This window comes from Labeo rohita, chromosome 24 (assembly GCF_022985175.1).
Source record: "Labeo rohita strain BAU-BD-2019 chromosome 24, IGBB_LRoh.1.0, whole genome shotgun sequence".
NCBI lineage: Eukaryota > Metazoa > Chordata > Actinopteri > Cypriniformes > Cyprinidae > Labeo > Labeo rohita.
This window is the reverse complement of record NC_066892.1, coordinates 8161984-8184172: the sequence shown is the minus strand read 5'-3', so window position 1 is coordinate 8184172 and position 22189 is coordinate 8161984. Positions and strand designations below refer to the sequence as shown.

General features: G+C 31.9%; 2 protein-coding genes across 4 annotated transcripts in view; both read right to left on the bottom strand.

Moving 5' to 3' along the window:
* Positions 1 to 610: 610 nt before the first annotated feature.
* Positions 611 to 10583, bottom strand: zgc:163022 (putative ferric-chelate reductase 1). Its single transcript, XM_051097629.1, has 16 exons — positions 10500 to 10583; positions 10203 to 10383; positions 8471 to 8607; positions 6992 to 7089; positions 6798 to 6888; positions 6492 to 6683; positions 6298 to 6399; positions 6069 to 6216; positions 4502 to 4615; positions 4294 to 4409; positions 3339 to 3425; positions 2381 to 2472; positions 2237 to 2295; positions 2013 to 2153; positions 1492 to 1517; positions 611 to 1370 (listed from the first exon to the last, which is right to left on the bottom strand). Exons 2-16 carry the CDS (start codon positions 10381 to 10383, stop codon positions 1281 to 1283), a joined length of 1674 nt encoding a protein of 557 aa, XP_050953586.1. The 5' UTR covers positions 10500 to 10583; the 3' UTR covers positions 611 to 1280.
* A 2573-nt stretch (positions 10584 to 13156) lies between these two features.
* LOC127155957 (glycogen debranching enzyme-like) overlaps positions 13157 to 22189 on the bottom strand; it is a 34563-nt gene continuing 25530 nt past the window's right edge. For all 3 annotated transcript variants that reach the window (XM_051098585.1, XM_051098583.1, XM_051098582.1), the window contains 11 exons: positions 21567 to 21742; positions 20215 to 20317; positions 19917 to 20142; positions 18454 to 18571; positions 18241 to 18376; positions 17948 to 18060; positions 16429 to 16640; positions 16250 to 16347; positions 15978 to 16065; positions 14408 to 14541; positions 13157 to 14328 (listed from right to left, as the gene is read on the bottom strand). In XM_051098585.1, the coding sequence (XP_050954542.1) occupies positions 14211 to 14328; positions 14408 to 14541; positions 15978 to 16065; positions 16250 to 16347; positions 16429 to 16640; positions 17948 to 18060; positions 18241 to 18376; positions 18454 to 18571; positions 19917 to 20142; positions 20215 to 20317; positions 21567 to 21742 (1522 nt within the window). In that variant the 3' untranslated portion in view covers positions 13157 to 14210. The remainder of the gene's footprint in view (positions 14329 to 14407; positions 14542 to 15977; positions 16066 to 16249; positions 16348 to 16428; positions 16641 to 17947; positions 18061 to 18240; positions 18377 to 18453; positions 18572 to 19916; positions 20143 to 20214; positions 20318 to 21566; positions 21743 to 22189) is intronic.

The window sequence follows — 22189 nt, the reverse complement described above, 5'->3', positions numbered from 1 at the left end:
GAAACAGCAAGAACTACGAGGCACAACACTGTAAAAGATGAAAGCCAACCAGCTGACTTCACACAAGCTGCTAAATCAACACCAGAGCGGCACGGCGGTGTGTTTCAGTGAGGTCCTGAATGAGGAGTGTCCAAAACCGTATTGTGGACATCAACCCATACACTGTGGCTATAGGAGTTTGCTTTCCCTTCTTTGTCTGATGTGGAGGCATAAACTGAAAATAATGTTCAAAATGTAATGTGCTTACAACACGCATTCCTGTGTTCCTGCAAACAATTAATCTGTGTGTGTTTTTCCAAAAACAAATTCTTTTTGTAATCTTTCATCAAAATGTCATAAGTTTCTCTGCCTCTGAAGCAATTTTCTTTTCTGTGTGTCCTCTTAGGACACTTTTAATAATAAATATTCAATAATCAAATCTATTCCATGTTTTTCTCACGAAAAATCTCACATGTTGATTTAAAACACATAACATTTGTAGTGCCATTTAGGATAAATAGAAAAACTACAAAACATTTATTTTTCTTCTCATACTTAGGACTAAAGTATTGGTTCAGCTTAAGTAATTCAGTCATTTAGTTTAACTACCATCATTCATCCATACATCAAATCTAAAAAAGCAAACAAAATGGTCTATTTATTAATCTATAATGTGTACGAATAAATTTAAGTTAAGAATTCGCAGCTCATACCTTGAATAGTCTGAAAATGTACAATAATTATATTACACACTTGCATAAAATACCTTTTATGACACTGCCATCTAGTGGTTGGGTGTGGATGACTCATACTCTCAAGTTTACAATTACAATATAATGTCAATACATACATAAAAAAATACATAAAAATATTTATAAAATGTTAAATCTTTTCCATAAATGTTTTAAGCAACATTTGTTAAGTTTTAAAATAAAATAAAATTAAATAAAATAAAATGAAATAATAGATATACTTATTTTCTGGCTTCTTTGATTAAATCCCAAGATAATTTCACTATTGTTCCTTCATCTTAATGAGCAATTTACAGTACAGTTATTGCAAGAACAGTCTCCTAATATCATAATGCAGTTACATTCCTTATTCCAAAGCACAGTGGTGAATCTCTAATTGGAAAGAATAAACAAAAAATGGTGTAGAGATTCTGCTGGCCTTATATGAGAGTTTAAATGAACAGTTAATTAGAAAAGTGTAACAAATACAAATATACACATACTCATACAACAAAATGGCAAAAAATTGGTCTCAGAACCAGTGAGGCAGGCCGTTGATGTTGAGGTTATTTAAGACCTCCCTATTCCAACAAGAAGTGCTATTAAGAAAGCCAGGTTTCCCAATAAAAACAGGAGAAGCAGTACTGTTTCAGGTTTCATCTAACAAAAACAAACAAAATATTATTTTAAAATATGATAATAACAAGATCACATTGCATGTAGTTTGTTAAATTATTTATATAATGAGATGTAAGCTCATATGTCTTCATGTTAGACTTACCGATCCAAAATTGCACATCTCAGAACCTAAAATAAAATGACAAGAGTTAAATACACGGTTTATGCATTCTATTATTTAAATAATAAATGTACAAATAAAAATTTTCAAAATCTTATAATAATAATACACTACTGTTCAATTTTAAGGTTAGCAAGAATTTCTATTTTAATTAAATAACTTCATAAATGCTGTTCTTTTTAACCTTTTATTCAACGAATCCTAAAAATAAAAAATACTGATACATTTCAAAATTTATGATAATGTTTCTTGAGCAGCAAATCATCATACTAGAATGATTTCTGAAAGAATGTGACTGAAAACTGCTTTGCCATCAAAGAAATAAAATTAGATTTTGAAAAAAATTAAAATAAGAATTATTTAAAATTATAACAAAATTTTTCTGTATAAAAAGAATGAATTAAATAATGATATGTATTTTTTAAATATATTTAAAACTCTTACATTTATGTAGTAGATATAAATATATTTTTCAAAATAACTTTATGTGAATACAGCGTTACCTTTTTTCTTGGAGCGCAGGTTAAGATCTTGAAGAATATATATCAGGGCCTCCCAGGTAACAAAACCTCCCAAAACTTTCAACATCCATCCATCCTCCTTATGTTCTTCAAACAGTGCCAGACCAGTGAAAATCGCAGCAACTGTGTTACAGAATAAAAAGAGGCTGTTTTTTCTTCTAAGCAAATAGAAGAGGTTGATAAGGATGATAAAGTTGTTGTCATACCTGCGAGGCCTTTGATAGCTAAAGCAATGAAGGAATGAGCCCAGTTGAAAACAAATCTCCTGCAAAGAAAAGCAGCACATTAATAGTAATGCTTCCCTCATCGTTGTTACATTTCCTATTAGGTTAAGCAGAAGTTTCGCTCACAGTTCATGACTCGGCTCGCAGCGGAAAGCAGCGACTATGGGCTGAATAAGACTGAGGATCATCACCAAACAGCCCAAGACAGGATGAGCCCCCTACAACACACACATACAACACTAAATTTCACTTGAAACATCTGATGTTAACAGCACTTCAATTTTAAACCCTTGATATAGATATATTTTATATATCTTTGTGGACGTGTTTACACTACACATTTTACCCAATCTAGATTATGTAAAAACGCTGCTAAAACTAAATTGTGTTATGTAGTATCTTCTAAAAACATCAACATTTCTCATATGTATAACAATATATATAATGTTATATAAAGTAGATTTCATAAAAAAGAAAAATTATATATGCACATATATATATAACTTTATATATTTATAAAATTAAAAATTATATAGTATATAATTATATAGTATATATAGTATATTTTAATAAAATTATGTTTAAACATTTAAATATATGTATGTGTGTGTGTAATTAAACTATATTTAATAAAAAATGTTTATATATTTATATATATATATATATAAATACATAATATATATAATTAAATTTAATTTATATGAAATTTACCATATATATATATATATATATATATATATAAATAATTATATTATATTAATTATTAGAATTATATAAATAATTAAATTTAGCATTTATTATTATTAAAGTATATTTAAATTGTATTTAATACAAATTATATATATTTTTATATATATTATATATAATATAAAAATTAAATTAAAAATTATAAAAAATATTAAAAATTATATATATACATATATATACATACACACTGCATAATACATATATATATAATACATATATATAATTTATATTTAATTATATATATATATATATATATATAATTTTAATTTCATTTTTTATTTTCATTTATGAAAGTATATTTAATTAAAAAACATATAATTGATTTCTTTTAGCTTACCCCACTCCAATCCCGTGCATAAGAAAACACCAGTATGAAAGCAATGGCCGTGGCAGTGACTGACAGAACCATGAAAGACACGTGGGCCTTTGGAAGAAGAAATAAACCGTATTTAGTTATTTTTAACACATTTACCAGTTTAAACTTACTGGAGGTCTTTACCAACATCACATAATGCATCAAAACTAGTCCATGTACACTGAAAATGTATTAAAATAGATGAATAAGATGATTTAAATATACATTGGCTATATCCAGTCCAAAAAAAATTGAGATCGCTGATATTGTGCTAACATGCAACTCAATATTATCAGTGGATTCATAAACTGTTGTACAAAAGTAATATTGGGCAGTAATCTGTCAAACATTATGTAATGCAATAAAGGTAGTTAGTGTCAAGTGATATTCAGACACTGTAACTAGCTTTTTATCTTATCTTGCTCACACTCCACACATACTCCAAGAAAGCATTTATCTGAGAAATTTTTCCACTGTCATGCTGATGTCATACAGATTATGTCAACATGACACATGTTAATCACTTACAAATAAGATGATGAGCTAGATAAAGCGGCCAACATGGGCAGGACTCCGGGTTTGTTTAAACACTATGATAGACTACGACGCTAAATTGAATTATTATTATTATTATTTTGGCATATACAGCTTAAATCTGTTAATTTGTTGACAATCTGATAATCCAGAATCCATATTTTTACAACCCTGATCCAGCCAAGTTCATGTCTGATTTTTAAGCACAAGACTTTAACATGGCGCTAAAAAATGTATATCTTGCATGCTACAAAAACATTTGTCAAACGCATATGCATTTAACTGCATGCAATCTGAAATATGGTTAGTAAACATGCCTACAATACCTAAATGAATGGATCAGAATTTACCATCTGCACGCATCAGTCTGAAAGATTTATGTAAAAAACAGATTGCAACTTACCATAAACCAGAAATCTTTGCCGCAGCAACCATAGTCCTTGGCAGCTCCCTTTAAATAGCGTGCTATGAGCATCCCTATACTGCCCGTGGTCATCCAGGAGATCAACATAAGGCAACCTGGAGCAGATCAGTATCATCAGGACCACAACAACACTGATGTGATGCTCTAATGTGGACCAAGTGGATCCTGTCTGCCATGATGTACTCACCGTGAGCTTTAATAATCGCTGGGAATTCTTCAGCACTTGTGATGATCTGGCTTGGATCCTGTAAATTAACCTTGGTACTGGTGACATATTTATTCGTGTGGATCCCGATGTTACCTACAAATGAAGATAAACTTGAGTTAGATGACCAAAATGAAGATACTGTCATTATTTCATGTGAATAGAGACAGTCAAGCTTAGAAAAGCACCATAAAATTAGTTCATATTACAAATCTTCTGAAGATTTCTTTGAGAGATTTTTATTATTGACTGACAATCTTACATATGAAAAATTTTAATAAGAAAATTTACTGTTTATTTTACATTCCTGTTCCGCATGTACATACTACGTACTTACTATAGTAATTACAATAACTGGGTAATAACTAGTAATAACCCATGTAGCTGCCTAAGCACACTGTAAGAAAACATAATGTAAAATTTCATATATTAAAACAAAATGTTGTCATTGTTTACTAAAACTAAATCTATTAAAAATAGTTCTTATTACAGAAATAAAATAATAAAATTAAATTAAATTAAAAAAAAAAAATAATAATAATAAAATTAAATAAAATTAAATTAAATTAAATATTGCCTTGGCACCTAACTGAATTATGTATCACTATTACTAAAACTAAAACCGAAACAAATAAAAACAAAACAAATAGGAATGTTTAAAAAAGTACTCGTACTGTACACATACTGTAAAATAAAGTCTAACCTACTTTTCATATATTAAAACAAAATGAAAGCTTTACATCAGTGTTGTAATTATTAATTAAATTAAAACTATTAAAAATAGTTTTTATTACAAAAATCACTAAAATAAAATTAAATAGAATACTAAAATTAAATAAAATTAAATAAAATTAAAAAATAATAAAATCTGAATCTAAATTAAATTAAATGTTGCCTTGGCAACTAACTGCATTAAAGTATCACACTTTATTTTATTACAGAAATAAACTAAAATAAAACAATATATTTAATATAAATAAATTTTAATTTTACATTTAAATAATAAATAAAATAAAATAAAATAAAATAAAATAAAATAAAATGTGGCACCTAACTGAATTAAGTATCACATTTTATTTTATTTACTTTTATTTTATTACAGAAATAAACTAAAACCAAAAAATAAAACAAAATTAAATTAAATCTAAATACAATAAAATATAATAAAATAAGATGTTGCCTTGGCACCTAACTAATTTAAGTATCACTATTACTAAAACTAAAACCGAAACAAACGAAAAAACACAAACAAACAGAAATGTTTTTAAAAAGTGTAACCTATTTTTCATGTATTAAAACTGAATGAAAACATTACATCAGTGTTGTCATTACCAACTAAATCTATTAAAAATATTTTTTTATTTCAGAAATAAGGCTGAAAATAAAATAAAATAATAATATAAAATAAAATAATAAACAAAATTAAATTAAATTAAATTAAAACTAATTACTAAAACTAAAACTGAAACAAAAATAAAACCAAATAGAAGATTTGTTTAACAAAAAAAATGGCAAAAGCATATTGATCATACACAGAACCACACACAACCTTGACTGTTGGAGGGTCCGGCAGCAATCATGAGGTAGTACTCCCTGGTAGACGTTGCTCTACTTCCAGTGTTGATGGCATTACGTGAAGTAAAAGAACAATTGATAGTATTTCCATTCAGCACTGTATTGACATTAGTCACATTCCCCTGTAAACACACAGAATATGTGTGAGTGATGATATCAAATTACATAACAGTTAGAAATGGTGCAACACTAGAGGAATGTACCGGTGGGAGAATAGTCGGAGCTGTTTTTCCTGTGGAAAAAGCGTACTGCACTCGGAGGCTGCCGCTGCTGTCTTTACCACAGATGTAGATGTCGTCATTGCCCTGAAAATACAAACAAAACAATGCAAACTTTTTTCATTGTTCCTGGAAATTCTGCTGCAATATTTTTAGACAAACAAAGATGATATTCCCACCATTTCCTGGTCATCTGAAAACCCAATAGCAACGTATCCATCAGCTTGCCCAAACATTTCGATCCTCATTTCTGATTGGTTAGATGATGTCTGAACTGCCATGAAGTAACAGGCTGTGCTGGCAGTCGGGTCGCAGTTGCTGGGCTGACTGAAGCAGACTTTTGTTTTCCCACAATCAGGATTTGATGGAACCTGAAATGAACAGAGCCATTTCTGCTGAATACAGTACATACAGTACAAAGAGATAGATAAATCCTTTTCCTAGTTGTCATGTTTGTTTAGGTTTAAAATAAAAGCTAGACTTACAGTCGGGGCTGCGGTTGCTGTTCCTGTATATGTCACAACAGAACTCTTGACACCAACCCAAAAGGTAGAAGCATTTTTTACAAACGTTGCTCTGAAATACAACCCCAAATGTTTCATTAGTAATCACACCAAGAAATAAAAATAAAAATTAAAAATAAGTATCATACAAATGATAAACACATTAAAAATTATACCTGAATTCAATATCGCCAAGCTGTCCAGATGTAGGCGCTGTCCAATTCGCTTGAATTGTAGTTTTTTTACTGTCTGATGTGTGAGAGACTGCTCTACCCTGAATAATATAATATTATAAATAACAGTATAATATTAAAAATGGATATGTCTGATAATTAGTTATTTTAATAATAATAAAACAAAAGGCTACATTAATCAATTTCATCCCATACTAGCTTTTTAGTAAAATCAATGTGAAAGAATTTAAATACAAATATGTATATACACTACCAGTCAAAATTTTTTGAACAATAAGAAGTCTTTTCTGCTCACCAAGCCTGCATTTATTTGATCCAGAGTACAGCAAAAATAGTAAACTTTTGAAATATTTGTACTATTTAATATAACTGCTTTCTCTTCGAAAGAATTTTAAAATGTAATTTATTCCTGCGATTCCAAAGCTGAATTTTTAGCATCATTACTCCAGTCACATGATCCTTCAGAAAGCATTCTAATATTCTTATTTTCTGCTCAAAAAAAAGAAAAAAAAGTAATATATTATTATGTTGAAAACTGCTGAGCAGAATATTTTCAGGTTTCTTTGATAAATAGAAAGTTCAGATGAACAGCATTTACCTAAAACAGAAATCTTTTGTAACATTATAAATGTCTTTATCATCACTTTTAATGATTTTAAAGCATCCTTTCTAAATGAAAGCATTAATTTCTATCATTTCTTTCCCAGAAAAAAAATAAAATAACTGTAGCTTTTAAAAATTTAGCTTTGATCACAAGAAAAAATATATTTTAAAATATACTTAAATAGAATACAGTTATTTTAAATAGTAAAAATATTTCTGTAAATATTTCTAATTTTTGAGCAGAAGAGAATTCTTTAAAAAATATTATTAATAAAATAAAATAAAATTAAATTAAATGAAATTAAAATAAAATATTGCCTTGGCATCTTACTGAATACCCTAATAAACTAAATTAAGAATACTAAAACAAAAATAAAAACAAAGTACACGTACACGTGCTGTAAAATAAATTGTAAGTACATCAGTTTTGTCATTGTTACCTAAAATTAAAACTATTAAAAATAGTTTTTACTATAGAAATAAGGCTAAAACTAAATTAAATGACAAAAATAATTTAAATAAAATGCTGCCTCAACTGTTTTAAATAATGTTGATAATAATATTAATAATAATAAATGTTTCTTAAACAGCAAATTTGCATATTAGAATGATTTCTGAAGGCTCATGCGACACTGAAGACTGGAGTAATGATGCTGAAAATTTTGATTTGATCACAGGAAAAAATTACATTTTAAAATATATTCAAATAGATAGCAGTTATTTTAAATAGTAAAAGTATTTCTGTAAATATTTGTTATTTTTAAGCAAAAAAACAAAAAACAAAAAAAACATTACAAGTCCTACAGTTCAAAAACTTTTGACTCGTAGTCTGTAGATTGTAGCCAAAGATAAACTCACAGCCATTCCATCACAGGAGAGGAGCTGTGCATTACTGCCTGTCACATTAAAAGTGCCGATGGATGTAGTTGATCCGACTTGACGTGCTTGTAACATAAACCCTTCAAATTGATCCGCTGATTGGTTGTTTAGTGACACTGTGAAAGAAGAAAAAGTCTTGCTGACATAGAGACAGACCCTGATCTACCTTACATGAACTGATAAGTGTTTGGCTGTCATATGTTGGCTGGCTGTAAACAACATTTCACTTATTACTGCCAACAGTGACTCAACATAATCTGTGTAAAACAGATTGGACAGGAAATTTAAAATCATACATAGTGTTGTGTAGTATACTCTCAGAGCTGGGTAGATTACTTACAAATTTTAGTCCATTACTAATTCCAAATTACCTGACAAAAATTGTAGTTAGCAAAGAAATTCATTACGTTACATTATATTACACAGAATGTAATCAGACCAATTTTTTTTTGATTACTTTGGACCTAACTTGTTTATCACATTGATTTAAATGAGACATTTATTGTTATTGACAACATCAAGTGCATTAAACATTATTTCACATCAAGGTTTCCCAAATTTGGATTCATAAAGTAGCTGCAGGTGGTATGTGTATTTAATGAAAAGCAAATAATTAATTAAATCATAAAATTACGAAATTAAAACAAATCATTTTAGAATGACAGAAATCAAAATAAAACAGTTAAAAAAATTATATTTTACTTGTGTACTTGCATGGCACGTAACCATTAACAAACATCAGAAACTGTGAGCAATGTGCAAATGTGATATGAAATTATTAAAATATTTATGTTAAAATTTCAAGGGTCCTTTAAATTTTAAATACGAAAAAGAAAAATTAAGGAGAATCAATAAATCATGAGTTATTCATTGCTTTTGTATGAATAACACATAATCATCTAATCTAAAAAAAAAAAAAAAAAAAAAAAAAAAAAAAAGTAATTGTAGTCTGATTCCTAGTATTTTAAAATGTAATGTAGTCTAATTATAATTACTTAATTTTGGGGGCCTGATGATGTAATCAGTTGCTACCCAGCTCTGAGTAAAGTATAGTATAGACCATAAATGCAGTATATTGCATTTAGTAACAGTACTTTTCAAATAAATTATAGTATAAGCATTCATAACATATGGTATAACATTTAATAGCAACTCATTTCTAAACGTTAGTTATAGTACTAAACAGTATAATAACAATAACATTATTTTAATGGCAACATTTTATTATTAAGGTCTCACTTGTTAACATTAATGCATTACAAACATTAAAGTTGCAATATGAGCAATTTTTTCCACAGCATGTAAAGTTAACACATGAAACCTTAGTGTAAAGTGTTACCATTTCCAAATAGCCATTAGCTCCTATCTATCTATCTATCTATCTATCTATCTATCTATCTATCTATCTATCACCTCATTCTGATTAGTCATTCAGGGCATTCAGTGGACAATTAGTACCCTAAGATAAATAGTAGTTCTATTGTTTTAAAGTATAAACAATTAAGTTTACACAGAGCTAATCAATCTATTTTGAAGAAATAACACGTACAAGGCAATTAAATAAAGGGGAAAACGTTTTCGCCACACCTTTACTACATTCTAGCTCTGCAATTTCATGAGGTAAAAATAACTTTTACTCGCTAAACAGCTACGAAATCTGTTTTCACAGCTTGTGAAAGCAAAGTAGGTAGCAGCAGAAGAAAAGGTTCACCTGTGATTTGATCTCCCTCTTTAAACGTGGTCTTGTCAGCGGTGACGGTGAACGGAGCAGGGCCGGTCTGAGCGCTGTTAGACCCGTGATTAGGCGTCATAGTATCACAAACTCCACTGACACGTCCATGACTGTAACAGTGCACGACCCCGACACAGCACAGGAGAACATACAGAAACATCTGTGGAGATTTACAAACTCACTATAAGTGATATAACCATATTCAGGAGTAGCGATATCAATGAACAGCGACAGGGAAGTAAAGTGAAAGAACAGAGAATCTTGTGGAAAAACAACCTTTTGATGAAAATTTGGTGGATGCTCCCGCTAGTTGTGGCTTTGTTTTGGTCTGAAACTATGTGTGCGCGCTTAAGATTCCAGTCTTCACTGTAAATAGTATTATCATTGTGGGCGGGGTTTACCTGAACAGGTAACTGAACGCTGCAGGGCAACAGTGGGTGATCCTGAGATCCCATGACGCAGATATATTAATAGGTTCTGAAACTATATATAACACAGGCTTGCTTTCAGACTCTGATTAAACAAAGTAGGTCTGACAATAAAAAGTAAAATAAAATAACCAGGTTGATTTGGTTACCAGCAAGTTTTTAAATAACAAAATAATATTCCTAAAAAATGTAAAACGCGTAAATCTACCTTTTTCCGAGAGAGAGTAAAATCTTTGCGTGGCAGGGGCAGCTGCCACAAAGACCTGCCACCGCCAAATGCGCCTGCCACTCCACCTGCCACCGCCATGTGCGCCTGCCACTCGACCTGCCACCGCTATGTGCGCCTGCCACTCGACCCGTCAGCGCTATTTGCGCCTGCCACTCGACCTGCCACCACTGAATGCGCTTGCCTCGCGACCCGTCACCGCTATAGCAAACAGGTGGCGCGACGCTTAGGCGCTGTGTGTTCTATTATGGATTAAACATGAGATAATGTGGCAAATAAGTGTAGAATTGCAAGGTCTGTTTCTTACATTACGCCTTCGGTGCTGCGCGAGCCATGGATTTAAAGGGAGAAATAAAGCATAAGTTAAGGTGGCAAATATGTAAATACATGTAGAATTGCACTTTCTGTTGGTTTATATGCATCAATCGGAGTGTAAACAGTGAGAAATGTTGTGGCAGGCGCGACGCTTAGTTGTGGCAGGTGCGACGCTTCGGTGCTGCGTGCGCCATTACGGATTTAAACGGAGGAATAAAGCATAAAGTAAGGCAGAAAATATGTAAATAAGAGTAGAATTGCACTTTCTGTTTGGATCAATCGGAGTGTAACCAGTGAGAAATGTTGAGGGACGCTTCTGTGCTGCGCGCGCCAATTTAAAGGGAGAAATAAAGCATAAGTTAAGGTGGCAAATATATAAATAAATGTAGAATTGCACTGTCTGTTGGTTTATATGCATCAATCGGAGTGTAAACAGTGAGAAATGTTGTGGCAGGCGCGACGCTTCGGTGCTGCGCGAGCCATTATGGATTTAAAGGGAGAAATAAAGCATAAGTTAAGGTGGCAAATATATAAATAAATGTAGAATTGCACTTTCTGTTGGTTTATATGCATCAATCGGAGTGTAACCAGTGAGAAATGTTGAGGCAGGCGCGACGCTTCGGTGCTGCGCGCGCCATTACGGATTTAAAGGGAGAAATAAAGCATAAGTTAAGGTGGCAAATATATAAATAAATGTAGAATTGCACTTTCTGTTTGTTCATATGCGTCAGTCGGAGTGTAAACAGTGAGAGTTTTTGAGGCAGGCGCGACGCTCCGGTGCTGCGCGCGCCATTATTGATTTAAAGGGAGGAATAAAGCATAAGTTAAGGTGGCAAGGAATAAAACAAGGTACGTTATGGCAGGTTTTGTGGCAGCTGCCTTTTACTGTTTACACTTCGGTTGATGCACTTAAGTAAACAGACCGTGCAATTCTATACTTATTTACCTATTTGTTACGTTACTTTAGGTTTTTAAATCCATAATGCGCACACAGCACCGAAGAATCGCGCCTGCCTCAACATCTCTGACTGTATACACTCCGATTGATGCATATAAACAAACAAACAGTGCAAGTTTACATTTATTTACATATTTGCTACCTTAACTTATGTTTTATTCCTCCCTTTAAATCCACAATGGCGCGAGCAGCACCGAAGCGTCGCGCGTGCCTCAACATCTCCACTGTGTACACTCCGATTGATGCATATTTGGCAGTGGCGGGTGGAGTGGCAGGCGCGTATAGCGGTGGCGGGTGGAGTGGCAGCTGCCTGTGGCGGTGGCGGGTCAAGTGGCAGGTCGAGTGGCAGGTCGAGTGGCAGGCGCATATAGCGGTGGCAGGTCGAGTGGCAGCTGCCTTTGGCGGTGACGGGTCAAGTGGCAGGTTTTTGTGGCAGCTGCCCCTGTCACGCAAAGATTTTACCCTTCAACACAGAAGTAAGCCTATGATTGAGACTTCTGGTTCATTATCCGCTATAGGAAAATAACCACGAATGACAACACGCAGTAAACTGTAAAACTGGTAGCACTACACCCAATGTGTTTAAAATTAAGACAATTCATTAAAGTAACATGGTAAAACAGCAATTTGCAATATCAAGCAGCAGAATGAGCTGTTTTGCGCAGTTAAAAATGGCTGGAGGCAGATGAGACCGGAAGCCGCACCCATAAAATTTACAAATGGCCACGCCCTCTCTAACGAGAAGAAAAAGGTGGATATAAATTGTATTTCTGTATACAAAAGTGTCTCAATGGAGCATGTTAAGATTAGATATCACCTCCCTTAAAAAACAACTTAATTGTTCGCATATAATAATTATGCAATATTTCCCCCATAATTTTGACAGAAAATTAGCAGTGTGCAAATTGTGAAACACATTTATCACAATGGAAAATGGTCAAATTCTAATTTTATTCATTTTTCTGATGCATAACTATACATTTATAGACCTGGAACTCCTAAAAAACAAACTGAGTGAAATGTTGTTATTTGTTTATTACTGTTCTGTAAATAATTGCTCAGCTTTGCTGTTAGAGCCAATAATACACGCCGCTTTTCAGCTTTTCCATAAAACACATCATTCAGTTTACCAACAGTATAGTCTATGCTACAAAATTTCCCATGAGAAATTGCATTACTGCAATTCCAAAGTGGTGTAAATAATATATTCTCCATTTTCTCCATTTTCTGTAAAAGTACTGTAGGTTCAACAAAGTTGATCTGTGAAAAACATCTAATTAGCAAAGACGCAAGGAAAAAAAAATGGTACAGATGAAATGAAAACTATGAATATCTAATTCAATGTTTTTCTTGTAAGGACGACCCAGGAAATTTAAATCACATCTGCCTTTCTAGTTCCATCCATGCTAAACAGCTATTAGAGTGAACAGAAATCAAGGCATTATATGGGAAAACTGTACCATGGTAAGTTAATTACACTGAACACATGATCATTAATTTTGTATGTTACATGGATGGTTTTGTTAAGCTGTCACTCTTAGATCAACATTGTGATCTAAAATAACTCAAGGCATGAGTGAGATTAAAATATGTACGTCATCATACCTGCAGTAGTCTGTTGTGTAAAGTATGTTCATGAAGGCAGAACAATGAGCTTCTGTTGCCTATGGGCGGACAACAAAGCAACCATGACTTGGCAAAAAAGAAAGCCCGCCCATATTGTGAATCTGTTTGTAATAGCTGTAAGATGTTGAAATATGAATTTAGAGAATGAAATAAAAGACCAGTTGTTTTTAAAGGTAAGCAATCTGTTTTGAGAGAGCATCAGTAACAACAAACCGAAATATGCTGAATATGCTGGTAGTACAGTTACTAACAAGAGTGTAAACATGACAATAAAACCTCTCTAAAAGTGAGCTGGCACAATCAAAAGATAAAGTGTTTCCATTTCTACCAAACACTAAAACATCTTAGATTTGTGTCTACACAAGGTAAAATAAAGTCCGCTGAAAATCTCAGGCAGGTGGCAAGAAGTATATGAGAGCTTGTCCTTGACGTAATCATAAATCATATAGGGCCTCCAGAACAGTGGCAACAGACCAAGCCTGTGTTTCACAACTGAATGGGCAGTACTGTCCGTTTTCATTAGTCAGCTCAGGTAAACCCTTCCAAGGTGATCTAGATCAAAGAAAACATAACCTGTAGATTCAAATCATTCTAAATATGTGTTTTTGTATTAGTGTGAGCTCTGTAATACCTTTCTAAATGGGTATAAAGTCTAGACAGAACATTCTTCACCAGGTACACACTTTCGTTGTACTTCTCCTGGCCCATTTTCTTAGCAAAATAAAGCTTGGCTCGTAGGAAGTATCCGACTGGCCACAGCCATTCCTGTAAATAATGAAATGTGCATAGCTTAGAAAACCAATGAAGTCTTAACATCTGAAATGATTTATTTTTATAAAAGAATAGTTCACCCAAAAATTGTCATCATTTACTTGTTTCTTTTTTTCTGGACATAAAAAACCTATTATGTTCCTTTTTGCAATATGTACATTACCAGTCAAAAGTTTTTGAACAGTAAGATTTGTAATGTTTTTTAAAGTCTTTTCTGCTCACCAAGCCTGCAATTATTTGATGCAAAGTACAGCAAAAACAGTATTTTTTCTTTTTTAATATATTTGAAAATTTAATTTATTCTTTTGATTTCAAAGCTGAATTTTTAGCATCATTACTCCAGTCACATGATTCTTCAGAAATCATTCGAATAATCTGGTTTGCTGCTCAAACACATTTGTTATTATTATTATGTTGAAAACAGCCGAGTAGGATTTTTTCAGGTTTCTTTGATGAATAGAACGTTCAGAACAACAGCATTTATCTGAAATAGAATCTTTTGTAACATTTTAAATGTCTTTATCATCACTTTTGATCAATTCAAAGCATCCTTGATAAATAAAAGTATTAATTTCTATACTTTCTTTCCCCCAAAAAATAATTAAAATTTTTACAAATAAATAAAATATTTTAAAAATTTAAATATTAAACATTTTAAAATAATAATAATTATACTGACTCTAAGCTTTTGAATGATGTAGTATGTAGTATATAATGTTACAAAAGCTTTTTATTTCAGATAAATGCTCATCTCCTGAAAAAATTTCTGGATTCTTTGTACAGTTTTAAATATTGATAATAATAATAATACAAAAATGATTTCTGAAGGATCCTCTGACACTGAAGACTGGAGTAAAGATGCTAAAAATTCAACTTTGGAATCACATGAATAAATTACATTTTAAAATATATTCAAATAGAAAACAGTTATTTTAAATAGTAAAAAAAAAAAAAAAAAAAAATATATATATATATATATATATATATTTTTTTTTTTTTTTTTTTGACGGAATGTAAATAAAGGAAAAATCAAATTAATTACAGGTACTTTATTAAAAATAAAGTATTAAATAAAACAAAATAAGCTAAAATAAAAAAAATAAAATAAACAAAATAAGCTTGCTTAAAACAAAATAAAAAACAATGAGAAAATAAAACAAAAAATAAGACAAAAAAATAAAATAAAAGATGAAACAAAAAGTCTGAAAAAGAGCTGTTTTGGTGTGTATCACTTTAAATGCAAGTGAGCTATATATTCCCGCCCCCATCTTCAGAAGACCATGTGGTTACCCACATTCTTTAAAATATCTTCTTTAGGGTTCAGCAGAAGAAAAGAAAAGCATACAGGTTTGAAACAACTTAAGGGTGAGTAAATATGACAGAGTTATAATTTTTTGGTCAAACTATTGCTTTAATGCATGAAAACATACAGGTCCTTGGTGATAGTTGAATCCTTTTGCACAGTTATAGTCGTCATTATTCAGGGCGTTGTCATAAACACCACAGTACACCAGATCACTGTTAAACAAATACAGACACACCAACATCAGAGATTTCGACACACGAATGACTTCACCGATACTCTTGTTCTGGACTAAACCACTTATCAAACCATGTCCAGTCAGCCAGACAAAAGAGCGCACTTTTAACACAAGTAGCTGCTTATCCAATAGGCAGACAGCAGGTGTTGTTTTCTACTCACTCTGGATCCAGAGTTTTCATTCCCAGAGGGCCGAGCAGCTTCTTTTCTACAATCTCTAAAGCCTTCCATGCTCTTTGCACTGTAAACAACTCTGGTGCCTAGCAAAACAAAGGACTGTATAAGAGATGAGCCACATGAACTCAAGATGGAAAGAATCTTTTATAAGCGCTTGGACTCACCACCACCATGGCGATGGTGAAGTTTGGCCTGAGCTGGTAGTCACACCAGGGACTAGAGGCTCCGTAACTGTCTTTGTAAATGCATTTCTTGTGGACCAGGTCTGGGTGTTGCTCATTTGGGTCTGCAGGGTCGTCTGACACGTAGAAGAAACGTTCAAAATTCTCCTGGATCCGTTGATTCCAGTCTTTGTAGGACACTGACTGTTCTGTTCCTGGAAAAAGGACACTGTAATGGTTATGAGCAATCTTTAAAATATCTGAAAAATTATTAGCATGCTGACAGATGAATATAGTGTATTATAAGAGTGAACTGGGATAGTACTATAAGTGTGTCTTTTCAACGGGACAGGAGAGTCTAGACTTAAAAGTGAGTCGCTGTAGTAAGATTCATCCACATGCCACTAAATTGTTGCTCTGGTAGTAATTTTAACCTTTTTTTGACGGAATGTAAATAAAGTAAAATAAAATTCATTACTGGTTCTTTATTAAAAATAAAGTATTAAATAAAACGAAATAAAACAAAACAAAATAATATAAAATAAACGAATAAATAAACAAAACAAAATAAGCTGAAATAAAACAAAATAAAAAAATGTAAATAGTAAATAAAGTAAATAAAGAATATAAAACAAAAAATAAGACAATATAAAATTAAAGATGAAATGAAACCAAATAAAAAAATAAAATGAAATAAAACAAAATGAGAAAATAAACAAAATAAAATAAAACTAAATAAGAATAAACAAATAAAATAAAATTAAACAAATTAAAACAAAATAAGATCAAATGTAAAATAAAACAAAATGAGACAAAATAAAACAAAATAAGAACAAATACAATAAAAATGAATAACAATTAAAATGATATGATCATATGCAAAACAAAAGAAAAAAACAAATAAAACAAAAAACAAGACAAAATAAGATAAAATGAAATAAAATAAAACTGAAGAAAATAAAACTAAAAAACAAAACAAAATAAGAATAAACAAACAAAATAAAGCAAAACAAAATGAGATAAAAATACAAAATAAAACAAAAGTAAACAAAATAAAATAAGATGAAATAAAACAAAAAAATAAAACAAAAACAAGATAAAATAAAACAAAATTATACAAAATAAGATAAAGATAAATAAAAGATAAAAAAAAATAAACAAAGCAAAAAGTAAAACAAAACAAAATAAGATAAAACAAGCAAAATTAGGTAAAATAAAATAAACATATTTAATTATTGGCACCTTGTTTTGTAATAAAATTAAATAAGACTAAATATTTCATTGTTGCCACCTTATCTTGTAATAAATAAAACAAACAAACAAAAAATTATTACCGCCACCTTATTTTGTAAAACTAAACTAAACTAAAAATATACTACTAGTATATATTAATAAATATTAGTAAAAATCACTGTAATAAAATAAAATATATTTTATTGATGGCACCTCATTTTGTAACAAACAAAAATAAATAAACATTGACCAGTTCATTGAGAATGAGAATGTGTTAAAGAGGATGTACCATCTCTGTGTATTGTGACAGAGGAGTATGGGAATTTTCCATTGTCATTCATCGTCATCAGCCAGCGCACCGCTGACTTACAGAGACCCACAATCTCCACCGCAGAACCGTCCCTGCACGTAAACACAACACCATCATCCACTTGTTTTACTGAGGACTGGTTTATTCATGCTCATATCTACTCAATCTCAGTGTTTTACAATGAAAGCGTTCTTTTGTGCTAAACACAGTGAAACATTATTGTATGGGTTTAGACAGGGCATGACAGGTATGTTAGCATGTAATTATAGTACCTGGGTGTAGCTGGAAAACCTCTATTATGGGCGTTGTCGCTCTCTCCCATTTTATCCATCCACGTCCCACAGTTGAAGCGATTTCCACCGTAAACAAATCCCGTCTCGGGATTTACTTTGGCTTCCACGTTAAAGCCTATGGGACAGGACAGTAGGAAAAGCAAGGTATGGTTTGCGACAGACACGGAAAAACATTCTTAGAAAATGACTCACCTTCATCTCGCATGTTGTGGTCGATCTGTGGACCTGCGTTTCTCTCTCTGAACTCTATTCCCTGCATATGACGCTGCATAGCCTCTTGAATAACCACATATAATGGCTGGTCGTGAATCTGATACAATTCATGAACGAAAATATTAACGGTCTTTAGTCAAAATGAAATTATTCCATATCAAAAATTAAATAAAAATAATATTTTGTGCACTGTGCCCTTATAATCAGTGAATGTAGACAGATTTGCTTATTAAAAGTGATACATACTTAACATAAAATTTCACTACCTTAATTTTTTAACAATACTTAATTATTATAAAAAAACACTTATGTAAATGAAAGTTACAAATCCATATGACTTTCCTTCATCTGTGAGCACAGAAGGTGATTTTTAAAGATTATTCCAGCCATAGTTTTCAATAAAATAGAATATTTTTTTAATTACTGGTACCTTATAATTTCATAATCAAAATAAATAAATAAATAAAATAAAAAAATTGTTTATTTGTTTGAATGTCAATTATTTATTGTTATGTCAACTATTATTAACTATTATTATTTTATTTTATTTTAATATGAGGACTGGGGCTGTTAAGCTAAAAAAAAGCTCCATAAAAGCAGCATAAAGGTGTTCTAAATAAGCCATTTAATAAAATAATACAAAAATAAATAAATAAAATAAAATAAGATAAAATATTTAATTACTGGTACCTTATTTTGTAACAACAACCAATAAAATAAAATAAAATATTTAATTACTGGTACCTTATTTTATCATAATAAAATAAAATAAATTAAAGAAATAAAATAAAATAAAATATTTAATTACTGGTATCTTATTTCATCAAAATAAAATAAAATATTTAATTACTAGTACGTTATTTTGTAACAAACAAACAAACAAACAATAAAATAAAATAAAATAAAATAAAACAGTAAAATAAAATAAAATAAAACATTCAGGAGTTTCAATATAGCATCTTTTAGTAGGAGGACTGGGGCTGTTAAGCTCCAAAATGACAAAAAGCTCCACAAAAGCAGGATAAAGATGGTCCAAATATGTCATATAATAGAACTGAGTATTATTCACTAAAAATCTGTCCCTAGGTATCCTTGGCACATTAATTAGCCACTTTCATAGCACTTCTACGGTGCTTTTGTGTCCTTTTTGAAGTCTGAAAGCTCCAGTGCCCATTCACTGTAACTGCATGCATAAAAATCTCCTTTTGTGTTAAACAGAATAAAATCAATCAGTAAACAATATCTAAAGACATAAGCCTGCACCTATTATGAACCATGAGATATTTATTCTAGTGACTAATAATTTTGGATGTTATATGGAAGTTTGGTAAATTAAGTAAAAAAAAAAAGAACCTCCCCTTATAAACATCATACAAGTAAGGCAGAGATTTGTACTATATCAAGTATTGTAATCAGTCAGAGATTGTTTCCATTCTTCTTACCACTGTCCCCAGGGCCTGTGCTTCAGAATCATCAGTGGGATACATACGTGACACAGGGCACATAAGAATATCTGTGCCATTGGGCACGATATTACAGTAGTCCTGAATACACTGAAGCCACCACCATACTGCATCACGGCAGTTATAACGAGCTGCGACGCCCTGACCCAACAGATTAGGGATCAGTCCGTGGCGCATCGTGCCAGCAAAGGCCAAGATGATATTTCTGCCAGAGGCAACATCAGATTAGAGGATGACTTCAGAGTCACTGGTATGCAGTCTAAAATTTGACGCTCACCTGGCCTCCAGGTACCTCCCTGTCAAAAGCATGAGGCCACGGAGTGCTATAAAAGTGTCTCGCCCCCAGCAGCGGAAAATTCCAGTGGAGAAATGCGGCAGACCTGCAAAGGTGACAAAACAAATCTCATATTAAGAAATTTGTAATATGTAGAGTATGAGTTGGTACATCAATAATAATTATTTTAATCACAATGCAACTTAAAAGTTATCTGAATGGACTTGTAATGTTGGTTGTTAGTATATATGTTTGTTTGTCTAATTGATCATATATATCTGGCACATTTAAATATTGCCGCATTTTAAAAAAAAAAAAACAATGCAACTTAAAAGGATAGTTCACCTAAAAATGAAATTACCCCATGATTTACTCACCCTCAAGCGATCCAAGGTGTATATGACGTCCTTCTTTCAAAGAAATACAATTATATAGTTACATTTAAAAATGTTCTGGCTCTTCCAAGATTTACAATGGCAGTGAATGGGTGTTGAGATTTTAAAGTCCAATAAACTGCATCCATCCATCATAAAAAGTACTCCACATGGTTCCAGGGGGTTAATAAAGGCCTTGTGAAGTAAATCGATGCATTTGTGTACGAAAAATATCCATCTTTACAATTTTATAAACCGTAATCTCTAGCTTCCGCTAACTGGCGTATGTGCATTCATGTTCATAAAGTTTTAAATATCTATGTTTTTCCTTACTCAAATGCATCAATTCACTTCAGAAAGCCTTTATTAATGCCTTGGAGCTGTGTGGAGTTCTTTTTATGATGGATGGATGCACTTTATTGTACTTCAAAATCTCAACACCCATTCACTGCCATTGTAAAGCTTGGAAGAGCCAGGGCATTTTTTTTTTTTTACTTATTTTTTGGGATTTTTCATGCCTTTTTTTATTGCGATAGGACAGCAGAGAGATGACAGGAAAGAGCTGGGAGAAGAGAGGGTAGCGGGATCGGCAAAAGACCTTGAGACGGGAATCGAACTCGGGTCGCCATGAGCACAGTTGCGCTATATGTCAACGCACTGAACCCTGAGGCTATTGGCGTCGACGGCATTTTTTAATATAACTCCAACTGTATTTGTCTGAAAGAAGAAAGTTATATACACCCAGGATGGCTTGAGTGTGAGTAAATCATGGGGTAATTATCATTTTGGGTGAACTAGGCCTTTAAGCATCATAAAGCATGTCAGTATGGTAGTTTATGTGCAATTTTTTTAGTCACAGCCACATTTTTGTAGACAATATGCAACTGTAATTGTTCTTCTGTAATTTAAAGCATTACATACATACAAACACTCCTGTCGATGCAATTATTTACAGTATATTATACTGTTTATGAATCCTACCTGCAGCAAGAGAAACACAACATTGCTCCTCTTGTTTGGTCATACTGTTGAGCCAGATTGGGACATCCTCCAGTTCAGGAGAAAGAAGCGGCAGGGCAGGAACGCGACCCACCCCACACATCTGAACTGACCCCAGGGCCAGCTGCTTAACCAGGGTCGACCCGTTCTGAACAAAGCTGAAACATTACACACATTTACAAACTACACTCAACACTCAGGACAAGGGTGACCAAGGACCACAAAACCAGTCAACCCGGTCAAACGGGTTAAATTTCCTGAAACTGAGATTTATGCATCATCTGAAAGCTGAATAAGTAAGCTTTCCATTGATGTATGGTTTATAAGAATAGGACAATATTCTCAAATCAAAATACTGAGAAAAATCACCTTTAAAGTTGTTCAAATAAAGTTCTTATCCAATTCATATTACTAATCAAAAATTAAGTTTTGATATATTTATAGTAGAAAATTTACAAAATATCTTCTCCTAATGATTTTTGGCATAAATCGATCATTTTGACCCATACAATGTATTGTTGGCTACTGCTACAAATATACCCATGCTACTTATGACTGGTTTTGTGGTCCAGGGTCACAAATATTAAATACACTCTAACACTCAT